General features: G+C 35.5%; 2 protein-coding genes across 2 annotated transcripts; one reads left to right on the top strand and one right to left on the bottom strand.

Annotated features, from left to right (window-relative positions):
- Positions 1-364: 364 nt before the first annotated feature.
- On the bottom strand, positions 365-3,227 carry LOC144447772 (protein CEBPZOS-like). The gene is made up of 4 exons (XM_078137857.1): positions 2,763-3,227; positions 2,065-2,205; positions 1,323-1,367; positions 365-605 (listed from the first exon to the last, which is right to left on the bottom strand). The coding sequence occupies exons 2-4, from the start codon at positions 2,180-2,182 to the stop codon at positions 523-525; spliced, it is 246 nt and encodes an 81-aa protein (XP_077993983.1). The 5' UTR covers positions 2,183-2,205; positions 2,763-3,227; the 3' UTR covers positions 365-522.
- LOC144447761 (zinc transporter 6-like) lies at positions 2,992-17,363 on the top strand. The gene is made up of 10 exons (XM_078137846.1): positions 2,992-3,213; positions 4,326-4,465; positions 5,469-5,553; positions 6,529-6,637; positions 7,469-7,549; positions 8,258-8,437; positions 9,326-9,445; positions 10,001-10,151; positions 14,209-14,322; positions 15,075-17,363. Exons 1-10 carry the CDS (start codon positions 3,006-3,008, stop codon positions 15,579-15,581), a joined length of 1,695 nt encoding a protein of 564 aa, XP_077993972.1. The 5' UTR covers positions 2,992-3,005; the 3' UTR covers positions 15,582-17,363.
- Positions 17,364-20,734: the final 3,371 nt, after the last annotated feature.

Raw genomic sequence — 20,734 nt, 5'->3', positions numbered from 1 at the left:
CTATTGGATCATTATCAAAGCTGACCAGTCAAACCCCCCCCCTCCCCCACGGAATGACACAATAGCAACACACACACACACACACGCACACACACACACACACACACAGAGTCAGGTACTAAGATAAACTGGCTGTTAGTCATCGAAATATTGTACACCATGAAAACAGCACTGTGCATGTAATTGGATTAAAGGTGTGAAAAGAACTCATGCTGCACAAACCATATTTGCATAACTCTGACTTCATGAACATCTCACGGTTGAAAACAATCTATCTACTATAATAGCATCAATTACAAAAAATTACTTTATTTACATTTTTCAGTTGAATTCTATTACACATAATAGCATACCACCACAAAATACACTCTACATGTATTTACCAGCAAGTTTTTTTTTCCTACCACCTTCAAAGTCCAGTGGATATGCAATAAATGTAACTTAACCCATAACAGTTATAATCTACTGTCCAATATCTAAAGACTCATAAAATAAAACTTATAAATTAATGTCTTCACTTTTTTACTTGTCTGTGATACCCCACGCTTTGTAGTCATTCTGCCTTGTGTCTTTGATTCCTCCCCACTCTGCAGACTTGTAGAATGCTGTAACAAAACACAGAGGCAAATATTATTAATTTATGAACCTTATGCAATTTCATACATGTACATTTTACACATGGAATTTCCCAATCTTTGTAAATTTTGGTCACAGACAATGAGACAAACTTGTCATGCCCTGGCTTTAAGCTTACACCAAATTATTTCACTCAAGCATGTTGTCTACAGCGGTAACCATCCATTATAGTCAGTTTTGCTGACTTGCAGACAGAGAAAGACAAATAATACTTTGCTCATTTTTCACTGGCGACAATCAGATATACTTTGGTTGAATCCAACCTATACTACACTAAGTATCAACTTTATACAAATACACCACTGAGTTTGTTAGAACATTCACAACTTTTCATCCATAACACAGGCCAGCTAGCATGGCTATGAAATGAATGTCTTCAGTTTTCAAACTCATCAACTGATTAATTCTTTCACAAATTAACAGTTCCTAAATAGTTAGGCTTGGCATTTCCCTGACAAACTATTCAACATTCATCTAATAATACGTATGGTATAAAAAAAAAGAAAAAAAAGAATGGCACCAATATTTCACAGTTGTCTGATTTTAGTTGACACCAACATATCTTTCAAATGCGTAAATGATGCTACAACAATCTGGTGGTGTAAACAACAACAATCTATCACACAGTTTGCCCCCCCCCCTCCCCCCCCCCCCGACCACAGAACTCTTTGTTCATTCACACATACCTTCTAATACCATTGGATGCTTTGTATGCATCTTTTGTCTGTAATCTGAAATAACAAGATATGTACCAGTGATTATACTTGCATTGCTATGTATGTCGACTATTGATATTAACACTGTAGAACTAAGTACATGTGCTTGAAATCACAGCAATGCAGTTATACAGTCATGTAGTATTATGTAATGTGCTTTTTCAGGTATTAAATGTTATAAAAACTGTACTACATGACAGAGGAGTACCGGTAAAGCAGTTGGGGTATTTTCGCTCATGCAGCTTGTGGTGTGTGCTACTGCACTGTCACTCACTCACTCACTCACTCACTTCATTCATGAAGTACGGACATCAAGAACACCTGAAATTCTCTTGCCTGTACACTGTATACTATCCAAAGTTGTGAGTATACCACACTGGTTCTCAGGCATCATGGGGGGTTGTAGTATAGTATCGGTACAGGTACACAGTAACAATGACATTATGTTGGGATGACACTCTACATCATAATTTGAATTTATGCAGCACATTATGCTAGAAACAGAACCAATTATACTTACTGTAAGTCAATGACATATCAATTTTTAACCGCTCTAGGTCTCACCCAATCTGATTAAAATCCGATGTGGTGAAAGTGGCTAGAGGTTGTGATTCACTACGAACAAAACAAACGTCACAACACGATGAATAGAGGTGAATAAGGACATCTAGCCGCTTTCACCACATCGGATTTTAATCAGATTGGGTCTCACCTTGGTTTGTGTTCATTTTGTGGAACACATAATAAGCCCCAAAGAAAACGACTGCCTCGGCTGCTAGAACGACTCGGATCCCACGTCTAAATTTATGAGGATCTATATTAATCACCATGGCAACTGCAGGAAATTTGTCACCTATAAGATGAAAACAGACATGATCGAAAATGATCAAAATGTTCAAACTTTGCAAAGAACTAGACTACAATATGTATATGTATGTGGTATATATAAATTATTGTCATTCCCCCCAGCAGAAAAGTAATGTGTATTGTATTTTTGTCTTGTATTGTATTGTATTGTATTGTGTTTACTATACCATGCTTTCCACAGCATGTTGTTAAGTAATAAAGTTAATTAATTCAATTATCAAGATTTGTAGGAAATTACATAAAATAAACACTAATATACATCCTAAATTTTGATTATTATAAATGCGAAATTTCATTTAGCGGAATGTTCCAGCCCCTATTCCAAAGGACTGTGTGTATTCACACCACAGTACGCAAATTAGTATAAAAACTTTTAAAATTAAAAAGCACATTATCCATGCCACCACATGTCCCTACACAGGGTCATCAACAATAAATACAGCTGTTGTGTTATCAAAAAGTAATTTGTTTTTGTACAACAGGTGAGAAATATTAATGTACATTTATATTTGGAAAGGTTGCCTTATTTTGTACTTCTCCTACCTCTTCAGTGTGAACATCACTCGTGCAGTAGGACGTGCTGCAGCAAAGCTTTATGCTAGCTGCAGTAACAATATCACATCTATTTGTTATACTGCCCTCATACGTTGGGTAACAGAAAGGCGAGGTCGCTCTCTTTTCACATATCCAAGATACGCGTCTATTGATTGGTTCATTGCAAAGACTTCTCCCCCGCTTTCACCAATCACTATTGTCGTTCTTCGGACATGTATGCATGTATACGCTATGGCTGCCACTTCATCGCTGAAATCCACGTTGCAAACGAACGACGATGGTTATTTTCGAGGAAAGTACAGTAATTCTACAGCCATGAATCAAGTGAAAGATAAATTATATCAGGCAAGAAGTAGTAATGGCGGCAACAGAGTCGATAAGGTTACTGTTGACATGATAGATGCCCCCGACAGCTCAATGGATATTATCCCGACGACAGGTAAGGCTTTGACATTTTCAGTCGATGTACGAATAATCATGTCGACCGGAAGAGGATGTGGCAGCTGTTCGCAAGATTCTGTCGTAAACGTTGACCTAAACGATGTATATGTCTTATTTCACCGCTTCATTTCACCGGACAATAAAGAAAGCAGTTCTTAACATGCGTTTGTATCTTGTTTGGTTTCTGAAATCTGTTTCGTGATATGATGATCATTACATGTAGATGACAATTTGATTTTGTTCATTGATTTAAACTCTCACTTGGTTTCCATTGTAACATTTGAGACAGACTGATTAGATTATAATAATCTACATATGTCACACAGTCTATACGTATGATACCAGTAAGTTAGAAACGATCATGGGGTAAATCCTGTATTCATGGTTCTGCCCTATTATATCCATGAGGTACTGTACTTGTATGGAGAAAAGTGGTATATTTGGGGGTGGGGGTTTAGTTGTGAGGTTTAAATTTATTTGTTTACTTTTAAGAAATAATCTTTTTCAAAGCAGCAATTGAAAGTCCCATTATCATATACACGATCTTTTATGCATGTATGTATGTATGTATGTATGTATGTATGTATGTATGTATGTATGTATGTATGTATGTATGTATGTATGTATGTGTGTGTGTGTGCGTATGTATGTATGTATGTATGTGTGTGTGTGTGTATGTATGTATGTATGTATGTATGTGTGTATGTATGTATGTATGTATGTATGTATGTATTTCCTGCTAGATGCAGTGTGAACCCAATAATACTGTACCTGTACATAATATTTTAATGTATTTCGGAAATAAACATAATTTGGTATGTATGTATCATACAGTACATTGTATGTATGTATCATGTATGTGTGTATGTATGTATGTATGTATGTATGTATGTATGTATGTATGTATGTATGTATGTATGTATGTATGTATGCATGTATGTATGTACAGTATGTATGTATGTATGTATCACATGTGTGTGTGTGTGTGTGTGTGTGTGTGTGCGTGTATTAGCTGAACTGCCCGAGCAAAACTTTCTGAGAAAAAAGTGTTGTCTCCATTCTTATTTTTGATGACTATTAAACTTGTATTTTTATATCATTTTTATATAGATACAAGGCAGTGGACAGAGACCAATTACATCAATGCAAATGTAGAATTTACTGGAACTATTCATCCATTCTCTAAAACCTATTCATCATCCCTCGGAAGATTAAGACATGAGTTGAAAGTTGCATTACAAGATGGCCAGGTAAGTCACACACCACTGATGTGTTGAATGAGTAGGACATGGAAATCGAGTCAGTGAGTGAGTTAACGTTGATAAGTGTAATAGTGAACATATATTGCCTGGCCATGAGGGCCATAGCACCCATTTATTACACCCGAGGGACTGTGAGTTACCAGAATCACATGCTATTTCCCGAGGCCAAAGGCCAAGGGAAATAGCATGTGATTCTGGTATCTCACAGTCACAAGGGGGTAATGAACGGGTGCTATAGCCCGAATATAGGCCAGGCAATATGTGTTTTATAATATACCTCATGCTGTGAACTCGCGATGGCAGACGACATCGTCAGAAGCTGTCATTTTGACCTGCTGTGAACGTGCGGTGGTCACGTGACCATGTAAAAGTTGAATGAACTATTTCCCTAGGGAAATAGTCATTCTATTTTCCTATCACGTGACTGATTCTAGCGAATCATGGCACAGCATTATCACTAGGTATATTCATAAACAGTAATATTGACACCCACACTAACACAGATTTTTCAGAGGAACTGTTTTGTGTGTCGGTGGAATACAAGTAGCTCATCTGTCTCGCACAAGAAAAAAAAAGGTATATGCCTTATATACTGTAAAGTATAAGCCTTTCTCTCTTGATTTAACAAAAAAAAAATATTTTATACGACATAGCAGTCTTTAGAACATCTTAGAATTACAGGGATTGGGACAGTGTAGGGTAGACTAAGGCACTCTTGTAATGCTGTGGTGTATAAATTTCTCCATCTTGTTTTTGCCAAAGGCTGTGACCTTACACCACTATTATCAAACAGGTGTGAAAATTCACCAGGTTTGTTGAATTCTGATTCTGAGATGTGGTACCAATAATAGGAATAATGCATTTATTTATTAAGAGAAGACAATTAATTGTCAGTTTTATCAATATATGAAAATTTGGAATGTTTGCCTTGAAGTGTTTATGTTCTGCATTTTATGTAAACTAACCACTGTTTTTTCTTTTCTTCTGACAGGCAAGAAAAGTTTTATTTTTGATGGTAGCTGATCTTATCATTTCCCTTCTACTCCTGACATGGTGCCAATCTACAGACAGTATGGGTACGTAATTCCTCTCCTTACATTGTATGTGGTGTCCTGGTATTCTGTATATCACTATTCATTTACTGGATATAATTAGATGTTATTCCCAATATTTTTATTCATTCAGCCAAGGAAAATGTGAGTGACCTAAGGGGTCTTTTTCACTACTCGTCTAGCAACTTGTAGTGACAAAACCCTTAGGTCACACACAATTTCCAGCTGAATGAAGAAAAATATTGGAGAATAATGTAATTATACCACTGCCAGTAATATCAAAGAAAAATCAGGGAAAGTTATGGCACTTTTGAATGTTGTGACTCATATTTCATCCAGTGATGTAGACACACGGTATCATGACATAGATGTGCGTTGTCATGACCTAGAATGACCAGAGTACATATTCCATACGTTTTGTTCAACTTGGCTCATGCATGGCATAATCCTCATAAACCATCAGAGAGAATTATGCAATATATGGATCTAATTTTTACTGATCAATATACAAAGATATACATAAAAGTGTATACAAACATATTTATTTAAATTTTGAAGTGAAAAGTGACATCACCAAAATAGTAGACATAGACTCAAGATGAGAATGAAATATTCCAGCAACATCAATTAGTTGATATTAACACTTACAGTAAGATCAACAGGCTAGATTGTGTCAGAGATCATGGATTATATAACATACAAATAAGTTTGCTCAACCTTTACAAATGTATGTCAGTAGTTACCTCCATTTTCTGCTTCCATTTTCTGCTTCCACTCATGATTCTTTTTCAGATGACAATCAAAATGTTATACAGTTGTTACATGATGTCCCAGACCTTCATTAATAGAAGATTGTGAAAAATGTACCAGCTGCAACATGAATGAATATTTTGAATGTTGTCAACAGACTATGGTGACAAAGACCAGGTCTGGTTAATTAAGAGATACTGTTGTATGAAAAAAAGTCACTCACACAATATGACATATTGTCTGTTACAGTGTTGACGGCGTATACGTACCTGATGTTGTTTGATATAATGTCACTAGGAACCTGCCTTATTACAATATGGGTGAAAAAACAGAGACCTACTCCCTCATTTTCATTTGGGTAGGTATTGTACATTTCACTTGTCTTGTGATGAATATATCCATAACAATATGCCAACTCCATACCCTCGTACTAACAAAGTGTATTATAAACATCCCTAACCCTTTCTGACTTTCTGTATTGTGAAAATGTGTATAGATGTACTTGTATCTTTAGGAAGGATTGTTGTAATATAACTAAATATGTCTATGCTAATATATTGGTTTATATCTGGCACCCATCTGATTGAAGCACATGGCAAACTTGATTTGACTGTCATTAGATTCCAAAGATTGCATGCACAAGTACCCATACGTCAGAATTTGTAGTTTAGATATTCACAGACTAAATAATACATTGTCAGTTTCCTTTAACAAATACAGAAAGTAAATAGTGTATAAATTGCAGTGTATTCACTGAATATGTATGTTCCATATGTTCCATTTCCCAGTGTGACTCATTGTATGTCTGGGTGAATGTCCCTGTTTATGTATATGTATATTAAATTGTGTGTGTGTGTGTGTGTGTGTGTGTGTGTGTGTGTGTGTGTGTGTGTGTGTGTGTGTGTGTGTGTGTGTGTGTGGTATAATTGTGTGTGTGCATGCGTGCGACTGCATCACAGTACCTATACATATATTTGTACATATGTACTTTGTGTGTGTGTATGTATGTATGTATGTATGTATGTATGTGTGTGTATGTATATATGTATGTATGTATGTGTGTATGTATGTATGTATGTATGTATGTGTGTGTGTGTGTGTATGTATGTATGTATGTATGTATGTATGTATGTATGTATGTATGTATGAAATAATACTAATGCTTTTCTCTGATCATTGTATTTTGCAGACATGCAAGGTTTGAAGTACTTGCAGTGTTTTCAAGTACAGTTCTAGCACAGTTTGCAGCATTCTTTATTATCAAAGAAAGGTAGGCAAAGTGAAAGGAGTTGTTGGAAAGGGAACTTAGAGGAAAGCTTGTCTGTCACACGTCTGTATCAACAAATCTGTTCTCCACTATTTATTTGAATTACAGGATTCAATTTATGTACAGCTGTGCTCATGTGTAAATATTGTACACACAAATTTAGCACTGAAATTATATTTAGGATATGTTAATATTCTGCAAAAGAGAAGTGTGAGATTGGCTATTCAAGAATTTATGTATGAGTGGTGTAATTCATTTGTAATCAGTATTTGTTGTCTCACTAAGTTATGGTAAGCAACCAAATTATTATGACCGAGTATTTTGTATGAATAGAAAAAACCTGAGAATTGGGTATTTAGTTTGGATTTTTAATTTACAAAACAATTTTATTATGGCTTCCTACTTGAAAATATCAATGTGAGACAACATATTCCAAGTCTGTGTTTGTAACTCAATAAATTGCAAAAGGTTGATGAGTGCGTAAAATATTTGTTATTGTATGTACGATAACAAACTTTTTTTTACACATTTATCAGTCTTTTTGTACTTTAAGTTTGTTAAAATATCAGGTGACAAAATAGTGACATCGGTAGTTGTCATACATTTGAGATAATGAGTACAATATTGAAACTAATAAAACTGCCACAAAGAATGTAAAGTGATTTCAAACACTCCATGTGAAGTCTTATATTTGTGTATGTTGTTTTGCAGTACAGAGAGGCTAATACAACAACCAGATGTACACACTGGAAGATTACTACTAGGGGGCATTGTTGGTTTTGTCTTTCATCTTATTGTTACTTACGCTGTTCACAATAGAGCATTTGAACATGTTATATTAGCAGCCAGTTCAAGCTGGCTACAAGAACACTTTGCAGATATGAGTAGAAGGTATGTGTTTCTCTGAATTAAATAAAAACAATTTGTGTATGCATTGTTAGCTGTGACTAAGCTTGTTCACTAACAGAGCACTTCTTTCATGATGGTAGTTCTTCAAGTGTGTGTGTGTGTGGGGGGGGGGGGGGCTTAGAGGAGAAGCAATGGCTATGTGGTTTAGCAAATACCACAAACTTCTCCGATATATTTAGAGTATTGTGGAAGAATGGAGATAAGTGCTTGGATGTGGGGCTAAAAGGGAAAGAAACGTAAAGAAGATGGTTTGTTTGTTTTTAACTCTTTTTTTTTCAATCGACCAACTGACCAATAGTTGCTATAAAACAATAATGAGAAACAAGAACAGATAAGGTCACCCTAACAGTTATCAGCCAAGGTGGTATAGAAATGTTTGTCATCTCGAAAATTGATGGTATATTTTAGTACCCAGCAAATGATTGCCATATTGCTACTACTTCACTATTAGTATCAAGGTAGATGGTGATGTTAGTTAAGAATTAATGATCAGTTTTCTAGTTTTCTCCATATATCTTAATTTGTATTATCGGTGACGAGAGTACTTTGTTCACATATTTCCTTATAGTGTGCAGATTTGAAATATATTTAATTGGGATTTCACAAGATAGCAATACTTGGTTACATGTGGTAGCATATTACCTCATGCTAGAGGTTCAAAATAGAACAAGAAGGTCTATAGTAACATGTGTGTAGTACGTGAAGTGGAAGTCATGTTGTCAAACAAGGAATTCAATGATTTTTATTTTCATGTTGTGCCTAGAGAGTAATATTCTACTTCAGGTAACGAGAATTTAGATAGAAATATGTTGTCATGGTTACTTTGCAAGATAGCGATTCTAATAGGATGTGTTATGGTTAAATTTACAGTATGTGCAGTGTCCTACCAGGACTTGATAAGTTATTATTACCAAGAGTTAACCCATTTGCACTAATAGGATTTGCTGGTGGACTAGCTGTCTTTGCAACTCAGTTACTCATAGAACTTAAGTAAGTATCTGGAAATAGTTCCAACACTTTGTTTTAGCGTATATAAGTTACGCTACATATCTACTATGGTGTGTATGCGTATGTATGTATAGAATATTATATAATATATCTTATGTAAGTCATATGTTCCAAAGACAAACCAGTGAATTTATGCACAAAGGAATATTCATAATTTAGAATGTAGGTACGTGATGTTTGTATAAACTTGGTGATGTTCCTCTTTCAACAATGACTGACTGGTCTTTGACCTTTGACACAAGTGACATTGTCTCTTCAGCTTATGTACTAGCTGTCTGTATGACATGGTGTGTTAGGGCGCCCTCACCCTTCATCCTAACCTTCTCAGGAAGGAGGTCAGAGCAACATGACATTATCTTAAAAGTCTATTGCTTTGTTGCATCTGACAGGTCCTTACATTTAACACAACTTAAGCGTAGTCTTTGGTCAGATTCTGTTTGAAATCTTACATGGATTGTATCATACATTCAGTAGTCATGAACACTTTTAGATGAAAAATTATGTCATATACTGACTGACTGACTTGTTCACTTACAGCAATTATTTTATAGCTGATACGTTAGCAGCCATTAGTGTTGCTATCATGATCTGTGGGACAATGTTTCCAATGAGTGTTTATACTGGTAAAATGCTACTGCAGACCACACCCTCACATATCATAGGACAACTGGATAAGTGTCTCAGGGAGGTAGGTATTATACAAAACTGTGGTTCCTCTTTTCTTCTGTAACATGTCTTCAAATGAAAATTCATCCGTTTTGGTTATCCAATGCATGACATTAAGCTTTTGTTCCAAACACAAACTTGAAAATTGTTACCAGAAATTTTCAAATTCATACTTCAGTCTTTTCACAACAGATTGATCCATTATTCAGAGCAGGTGCATGGAAGTTTGTATATCGCAGTGTTCGGTCTCTGTTCAATGATGGTTGGTATGTCAAGATGTAAATGGCTTCCTTCAGGCCCCTATTCATGATGCTTTGTTTCTGTGTCAATGATGTTCACTCTGTCATTGTTCAAAGAATGTCCTGGTGATTCTAAGTGTTTATGATTTGGAGACTTCATCAGAAGTTTATAATGCTTCATGTGAAACACTGTAATATGTCATTGTTGTAAATGATGTTTATCCTAAATCAGACCAGACTATAAATGCATGTTTTTCACTAAATTTGGTAGTAGAGACCAAATTGGAAAAGTAGGGAACCAACCTTCTGTGAAACAACTGTTGTGCAAAAATAACCAACCATTGCTAAAATGTGTAGTTATAGGGATAATTAAAAGGGATAGTTTTATGTTGAAATAGACTGCATGTGTGGTAGTCTGATAGTAACATATAACATATAAACCCATACTCTCAAGTCATTACTCTCCTTTGAAAAAGGTATCTTTCAATTAAAAATTTTAAAAGTAATGCTTATCAAAAACACTATAAAAAAGAAGTGCATTTTTTGAGCAAACACTCAGAAAAGAGAGCTCTCTTTTATACTAGTTTTTGTACAAGACTGTGTGTTTGTATGGTGTGATAATAACCCAGTAGATAAGAGATAAGGGCGGCCCTTTTTATTTTTCTGTTTCTCATCTCCCGACCGACCCTAATTTGCAGCTCCGACATCAGAAAAAAAAAAGTTTTTTTATTTCCGACCGACCCCTGAGCACAGCAAAATTGTAAGGTTCCCCATGGCGTCTTAGGCCAGTTCTGCCGAGGCCACGACCTTGCGACATTGGCCCCCTAAAATTACAAATGAAGCAATAATTTTCCCGCCTTGCGTCGCTTTGGCGCATTCATTTTACGGCAGACATCAAAATTATCTAAGTCCACGGCCGGACCAGGCCAGGCTTTGACTCGACGTGAATCCCACAAGAAGTATACTGACTGCGTAAGGGAAAGTTTTGTTGACATCATAGTATATGATACAGTGGCAACGCGCAGTTCTATTGTTAACAATAAAAAATGCCACAAAAAGATCAACTTTGGTAAACTTAATCTACAAATTAAAACATTTGAGGGATTAGATGAGACGTCGAAATGGACGTCTCTCGTCACATGTTTTGTCTACTGTCACTGTCGTGACCTCTGACCTAATCACTGACGTGTGCGAAACACTGAACTTGCTACCGGAACATCTATCTGCCATGCCACAGCTCAGAAGCCTTCGTGAACCAAATTTATGGGACAGGTTGTGATTTTCATTGGTTGATGGGTTAAATTAAATGCGTACATGATGTGTATTTTGATTCCGAAAAAGCTGTGTTAGGGGATCGTGTTGCATGATGTTGACAGTGCTAGTGACACATGTGAATGTTGGGCACTGAATCAATGCGTAATCACTGGCATGGCCACTATAGACGGCCGATGCATGTGCGCCCGGTCAGACATGAAGAAGAACTTGTTGTGCAAATCAGAAAAAAATTAATGTAATATTTACAGAGCATCCCAATTTTGACTTTGTTGATAGTTTTAGTTAAAGATTCAAGTTCTGAGTTTCAAGGACTCCTAATGTCAGCTTTCCGTATCATTGCAAGTTTACGGTACATGACAATGCTGTCATTTGATATAGCAGGACCAAATCATGATACACAGCCAGTAACGGTTAATTAATAAAAAATAAATTATTTTAAAGTTTGTTTGACTATTATTTGTAAGTTTTTCGTTCACATTTGGTACTTTTTAAAGTCAGGGATTTTTCTTCTTCAAAATGTCATGAATTTGAAGAGGGAATGATAAACACAGCAGTGTACTAACAATTTTAAAAATGAAACAAGTGGTTACAAGTTTAGGATTTCTCAAAGTTTTTATTCAATCATATGTTCACTGTGACTTATTTTGAAGTTGTTCATTGTCCTTGTCTGAAAAAAGGGAATTATAAATTTTAGCACTGCTATTCATTGATATTCAGATTAAAAATTGTGACTACCTGGCTGTCCAATCTTTCTAAACAATATATCATTCATATATATATATATAATATATATACATAATCTTAATTGCCTTCTTTTTCTAAGGTGTAATGTGTAGTACACAATTTTCAAAAAATAGCTTAATGGGAACTGTTATTATGAATGGAATTTTTTTATGTAGTTAGGTAATGGTCTATACGTAATGGAATATCTCAGACCACAGTATCTCTATAGTGGTCTGAGATAATTTATATGAATATTTCATAGACAATAATAATTGACCCCACTCCCTGTCAAATGACACCACTTTTTGGAACCAAGGGGCCTGTGTCCCCACTTGTTGGAAACCTTGGCAGAACACCGCCGTCTAACCCCCCTCCCCTCTCACCCACCCACCCACCCAACCCCTTTGTTACGTCAGAGCAGCATGTGTCCTTCATCATGGCAGAAGCCGTTGAGGTTTGATGAGGGACAGGGCTCAAAATTAATACTGTCACACGGTACATTTTGCTGCAATGTAATAATAGCTCAGAATATTTCCATCATTTTCAAAATTATGCTTAAAATTGGTAAAAGTCATACTGCATTCCTAATTTCTTGACCAGTTTTTAGCTTTAAATCAGTTGTATTATCAGGGAAATGACCGACTCCATAGCATTTCATGACCCATGACATGCATGACCTTTGAAGACATTCTGATGTTTACATTATTACTTTTAATTACATGTGTACTTTTAAACAGTAAATCCCAAAGGGGTTCTGAGTTCTAGAAATGTTTACATGTTATCTGGTGGATTATTTTGACAAGTTCACACTGAAGAAAAATGTTTCATAGAAGTAATGGTTTATATAAATGAAAATTCATCTAGCACACTGATGACAATCACGTAAGTGTTTCAAAAAGTTACATACTAAAGTTCAAATTGGATAACTTGAAAACATTGTTAGTGATGGCAATGCCACTTTGATTAATAGGACGAATGTATTTGTACTCCTGATAAAATCACACAATAGTTCATGGCTACAGATATACACCCATCAGGATGATAAGTATTTAATCATCTTCTTACAAAGTTGTTCTACAGACTTGTCAACCTTGCTAAAATGAAGGAAAGAAACTTGTAACAAGGAATTCAATAAAGAGAAGAGAAATGAAGTTGTATAGAGACTAACAGGACAGAAAGGACAAAGAATAGAACTGAAAAAATACATTTTTTTTTCTTGCCCCCCTTTTTTTTTTATTTCGCCCGCCCGACCCGCCTGACTATTCCATTGGAGATGAGAAACAAAAAAAAAAAAAACCTCACCCTAAAGCATATTGTCGTGGTAATCTATCCCCTGGTAATTATGAGATTAGGGGTGTTTTAATTTGGATAAGAGGAGAATGGACAAGATGTCCTTTTTTTTAGTCATTAAAGAGAGAATTATATACTGCTGAAAGAGAGAAAAGTAGCCAGGTAAAGAAGGGAAAACAAGTTTTATATGATCACAAAAATCAATCGGTTAATTGATCAATATCACACACAAAATAAGTTTTATTTCACCACAAAAATGAATCATTCAATCGATCAATAATTCAATCAAATAATCAATCAATAAATCGATCGATCATACAGTTACATGCTCACTTCTCCTCGTGGTTAGTCCTGAGCGGTATAACTGTGATTATGGTTAGTGAAATGTACATCTTTACACCTGTGTGAGTGCAGACACAAATTCTGGTACTAGAACAACAACTACTCTGTCCAGATAAGGATTACAAGTATGTATGATGTTGAACAGAAAATAAGAATACACATTCTTTAATGTTAATATCCCATTTATTCTTTGTCCATCTCTCCTAACAGGCTTCAACTTTAGACGGAGTGTTGGAATTTCGTAATGAACATTTCTGGACGGTATCCTTTGGAACCTTGGCAGGTTCATTACATGTCCGGGTACGACGAGATGCCAATGAACAGGTCAGTAGAACTCCTTTGGCAATGCAACATCACTATAGTTGAAAATGTCTTGATATGAAAACTATTTTATTCACCAAAATATTTAGGTATTGTTTCCCAATATTTTTCTTCGTTCAGCCAAGGAAAATACGAGTGACTTAAGGGGCCTTGTCACTATGAGTCGCTAGATGAGTAGTGATAAACCCATTAGGTCACGGGCATTGCCAGGCTGAATGATGACAAACATTTGGGAATAATATAATTATAGTTTATACCTCCTCAAATATAATTTGTGACAAATTGGAAATTTGGAATGTTTTGAATCATATTTCGAGCACCGCATAACCAGTGATGTAGACACGGGTTGTCGTAATGTAGAACGACCAAGATTTTATCGTCCATATTTTCTGTTAAATGACAATTTAACTTGGCTTGTGCATGGTATAGTAGTTATTGTATTCAGTATACCAAAGTATTCCATTAAAACATGTAAATCATATAGAGATGGAAGGATGTATCTCCATGACAACAGAATATCTGAACCAGGTGTTTTCGTTACCTCATATATAACAATCATAGTCATGACTAAATTGTGCCGTGTGTATCTGCATAGTGTGGATTATTTTTGACCAAGAATAGATGTACAATATTTCTCAGTAATAGCCCATATTCACTAAACTGAGACAACTGTACCAGAATGTACAATCTAGGTCGCTCTTCAGCTATTCCTGATACAGATAAATTGAAAATCTTTTTTCTTTTATCTTTTGCAGATGGTTCTAGCTCATGTGACCAACAGGTTATCAAATGTAGTTTCAATATTAACAATACAAGTGTTCAAAGATGATTGGACTCGGCCAACATTTACTAGTTCATCCATAAATGCACCCAGTGTACCTTCATCAAAATTTCCTCCGAGCTTGCCCACGTCGAAGCTGAATCCAGGAACAATGTACAATGTCAATGCATTTACACCCAGTTTCAGCTTAGCTCAACAAGCCAACCGAATTGGACTTCCTCAGACACCAAGCAGGGCAGTCAGTACACCCTTTTCAACTCCAACTAAAAATGTCAGTTTTCACACAGACATTGACCCTATTCCAAAAAGTGGACATTTTGATTTACCTGGTAGCATAGCAGGTAATGTCCCTGCATCAGGAGCTTTGCCAAATGCAGGGTTTGGACAATTCAGGACAAGTGGGGCATTCAATGCTACCAATGCATTCAGTGGAACACAGTACTCTGTAAACAAGCCTGCTACAAACCCCACCAACAGATAGTTTCAACTCCATCCCCACATTAATGTAAATACCTGACCAAATTGATTTCACTTTCCTATTTATATATAAATATTATATATCAAGAGATACTATTCTGATATTGTTGCAATCAATTGATGACCAATCTAATCTGCAGGAACAGGTTATCAACTCAAGAATTTGTTTCTGAAGTTCTTATTACACTTTAGACAGAAAGAATTGTCATTGTGGGAACACGTTATTACTCTGGTAGTTGAGCCTTCAGCTTTCTAAGATAGACACAAACTAAAACTATTTCACAACAGTTTGATACAACAGTGATAATGCTGTTGAATGGATGTTGGTTTAATGATAGTCTCAGTAGGGAGGTGTCTCTGAAAACTGGTTCATTGAGAGTTCTATGAACTTGCAGTGCTGTTTTGGGACTTCCAATGTTTACATTATCCTGATCACTATCTGATTAGAATCACACAACAGAGGAACCGCTATCCACCCACTTGTGTAATCTACCACATTGAAGAACAATAGATTTACTTTCTGTCTATCTTAGTAAACCGAAGGCTGGATTACCAGTGTCGTAACAGGCACACCAACAACCTCAAATCTTTCAGTCTTCAGTTTGAGCTATGAACAGTATGCGTTCTTTTAGATATATCTTCAAATTGTATCGCAAAATAAGTTGCCAGCACCTGATTATTTTTTTATAGATTTCCTTTTCTTCAAATCAACTACATTGTATTTTGATGTTTCATTCAGTACATAATATAGTGCTATGTACAGTGTACAGTTAAACTCAAATATTTTTGTATTTATACCTACCTGTGTTCAGCAGTCTTAACTGGTGAATCTTTTATCGCATAATGTAACTCGTTATAAAGACTTTTTGATGATGGCTATGAAGGCAACTGAAATTGCCCAGAGTTTATCTGGTGGATTTTCTTTGATATTGGCTATAAGGTAACTGAAACCCCCACCCCCACCCCCGTTTACCCTGTGGATTTTCTTTGATATTGGCTATAAGGTAACTGAACCCCCCCCCCCCCCCCCCAGTTAATCCTGGGATTTTCTTTGACATTGGCTATTATTAAAGTCATCCCCCAGAGTTTTATCATGAGACCTGTATTATACAGAGACAAAAGAGCCTTGCGTCACCACACTAAAGCATTTCAACACTGCAGTGTATAGAAAAGGTATTAAGTGGCACAGGTTTTGTACAGGGACCTGTCCTTGTCTATATACAATGTGTCATGCAGCTCAGTCAGCAAAGATAACATGAATAGTGAAATATGACACATCGTAACTTCCAGGATCTATCCTTCACCTTATCTATAACTCTAATGGGTGGTCTGCCAAATTGGTGTGTAAGATCTAAATTGAATCTTTTCTTTCAACAGACTTATAAAATCTGTATGCGAAAACAGTGTCTTTTAGAGCTGACTCACACACTTAGATAACAGTTGTGCTGGAATATTGTTAGCATGTATTTGTCAAATGGAGGAAAACTTAAGAGATTCTTTTAACCCTTTTAACAGTATTTACAGAAAATGATGTAAACATTACTCTGAAGCATATTTGTATACAAAAAAAAAAAATTTGAAAAATGCAAGTTGGAAAGACATTATTTGTAAAATACGGATCTTGTTTTGAAACTCTGGTTTTCTCCAGTTGTTTTTGTGTTTCAAAGAGTCTTTCATTTGAAAAGATAAGCTGCTAGCCCACTCATAGATGGTGAAGATATTCCAACATCTATTGGCCCACTGTATGACTTTCAGCTATTTACCAAGTGCCATCATGAGAGTTTATCAATAGGTTATGTAATTAATAAACAAATTAAAACACTGTAAGAAGGAATCATTGTTTTTCCTTAATATATATATATGAAGTGCTGATATCACAAACTGTACTGGTTCTTCTCTGATAATCAGGTCCGTCTGTCTTGCTACCATATATTTGGTGTGTGCATGTATGTTGTTACATTACATTAAATCTCGGACCACTAAAGTAGTGGTCTGAGATTAAATGTATAATTAAATGTAGGCTGAAAGATCCAGGCATTCCTTCCACTTATATAATGTGGATGGTGAGCTATTACATAAGCGCACCAACAACTGGACTAATATTCACCACTTCGTTCAGCCAAGAAAAATAGAAGTGACCTAAGGGGTCTTGTCACTACATGCCACTAAACCCCTTATGTCATGAGTATTTTGCCGGCTGAATGAAAGAAAAATATTTGGGAATAAAATGATTATTCCTACTCAATTTATTAAAGATTGGGAAAAATAATGGTGTTTTGGAACATTTAGACTCATATTTGATGTACAGCAGAACGAGTGATGAAGATATGGGTTGTTCATGATGTAGAATGACCAGGGTATATTTTCCACTTGGCTTGTGCATGGTAAAATTTTGTATGTTCAGTGATAATCTACATCAGTGCTCTTCGTGTAGTTTCAGTATACACAGACATGAAATCTGGTTATGTTGATATACATGTACATGAGGATTGAATTCTGAATTTTGAAGAACCATACCGGCCATCATATATAATGCCCCAGTGTCATAGGGTAGATATGGGGGCAACCTTGTTATCACATATAAACTGGGGTTTTTTATGTAGCTGATACTATTTTTGAAAACGAATTGTAGTAAAAGAATGATTTTAACAGTACATCTAAAAGAACTCACTCCTGAGATCTAGCAATAGAAATAGCTTTACTGAGCTCCTTGCGACCAACTTGATGAGATGAACTGATTCAGGTAAGATTTAATGTTGCTTACTTGTGACTGAGATTGCACAATACACAGTCACTGTGGTAAATAGATGCCAACTGTATGTTGTATAAGAAAGTGACCACTGTTTTTGTGAACAGTTACTAACGATTCATAAATAAATCTAACCAACATGTACTCCATATATACATACTCAGTAAACACAAACACATAATATATTAAATACAATAACAAATATATTTAATTTACAAACTAAATGTCAAAAGATCCAATGAGTTGAAAATTCAATGTAAAGATGAAAGATGCAAAAACAACCAAGTACAGTGCACATGTAATATTAAAGGAAAAATTTGAAACTAGCAATGTATTTTCTTGTTTATGTCTTTATTTTTGCTCGTCAAAGTTTACTAGTATATTTATCAATGGGGAAAAAAAGGCAGTTCTGATGCAAGAAATAAGTACTTGGCAGTGAAAGGGGTGGGGTCATTGCCCCTAAAATGAACATATAATAAATTATCACATATACAAGTGTACAGAACCTTGTACTCCTGTGGTTTCACTAATTACATTTAGCATAAAGATATGTGGAACACTTTCATGTGTGTGTACGAACTACACAATCCATGCTTCATTTGAATTGTCATATACTAATATATTCACATGCAATGTGTACACTGGCACTCTAATAATAACAAACAAAATTTGAAATCTATAAAAAAAGAGACTTGTATTTACAACATATATAACTATAATGCTACTATAATAGCGTATGACTATTATTCCATAATTTTCAAACATACAAACTATCATCACCATTCCAATCAACAGCTAGTGTGGAACACTACATTCATCAAACACAGTTCAGTAATTTTACTCTAATCTCCTCTTCACTGCTATTTAAAGGTTTGACCTGATTGTCACACCACAAATCTGTGTGACACATGATGATCAGACATCTTCAAGATAATAGTACACTAATATGTAATTCGTCAGAAAAAACTAAAATGTTAAAGAAAAAATATGCCCCTTTTAATATATTTGTAATACAGTTTAGTAGGTAAGTAGGTAAAATCTTATTCTAGGTCCTGACAGTATGTACATATTACGTACTGCAATCCCAGTCTAGTCGATCCCCTTGTTTGAGCACAGATATATGTGCTCCCCCCTATGGTGTTCATATAAACATGATGATGTCATGGCATCCCACATAATTTTAGTTTTATAATGGACTGGAGGTGGAGCCCTGGTTGGATATTTGCATATCAGTCAAAATTGAATCAGCTGAACGAATGAATATTAATGAGCGATGACAACAGCCTGTCAATTTGTGATGGATTACTACTGACATGCACCATTTGCGCTTCGCTCACCATTGGGGAGTTGAACCACATTTAATGCCTTGAGCAAGGGTATTGACTAGACTGGGATTGTAGTACGTAATAGGGGGCCTGTCAGGACCTAGACTAGTACATGGATTCACCAGTAACTTTACCAGAGTTCCTAAACAAGACTTTGGGACAATGTAAAAGAGACCGAGTGTCTGATTTCTCCTCTGTTTACAATTTAACAGGTTCCATAACTTTAGCAAAAATACTAATAAAAATGTGTATATCTTCACCTGGACAATATCATTGCTTAATAGCCTCTGTACAGAATGGGGCGCCCTCAAACATCAGGCAACTCCTTTGTAGGAGCTGTTGAAAGTGGAGCGACACATTGCATCTTACAATGTACGCTAAATAGAGACATCCATGAAATGTAAGAAAAGTGTAAATATTGTGTTCCACAGTAGCTAAAATCATGATTTTAATAAAAGATTAAGAAATGAAAAAAAACGATACTTTGACAACAACCAAAACATATCACAAAGCTAAAAATTTCACTATAACAATATTAAGTAAACTTATTTACAAGATCAATAAACACACATTCTCATCAAGCTGAATAAGATTAAACTGTGCGTTACACCAAAAGAATTGAAGAGTTTGAGCAAAGCCTTTACAACAGACTGGAGGCATTAGGTTCCTTTATATTGTCCATATCAGTAAGTGAACCCAAGTAAAATGCACAAAGAACTATGTGTAGCGGTAAATATGACTGCCTCTATGGATAACGGTTGCGTTTGAGGTCTAACTGTATGTCCCTTGGTGACATCCCTTAAAAAAACTCCATACCTATATACACAATTCAGTACGATGCCATATCGTGTCTGGAAATCTCACACTCATAAGTTAGTATATGTATATAAAATTGTAATTATTAAGAAATCTCTTGAACTAAGTAATGACAACAGTAACTGTATGTCCCATGGTGAAATCTCTCCAAAAAAAACAACTCTATACCTATTTACATGTTTCAGTACTATGCCATAATGTATCCAGAAACCTCCCACTCACAAGTTAGGGAAATGTACTAGTATATGAAATTATAATGATTGAGAA

Source organism: Glandiceps talaboti, chromosome 2 (genome assembly GCF_964340395.1).
Source record: "Glandiceps talaboti chromosome 2, keGlaTala1.1, whole genome shotgun sequence".
NCBI lineage: Eukaryota > Metazoa > Hemichordata > Enteropneusta > Spengelidae > Glandiceps > Glandiceps talaboti.
Note: the sequence above shows the minus strand (reverse complement) of the source record. Positions and strands in the feature narration are given on the sequence as shown.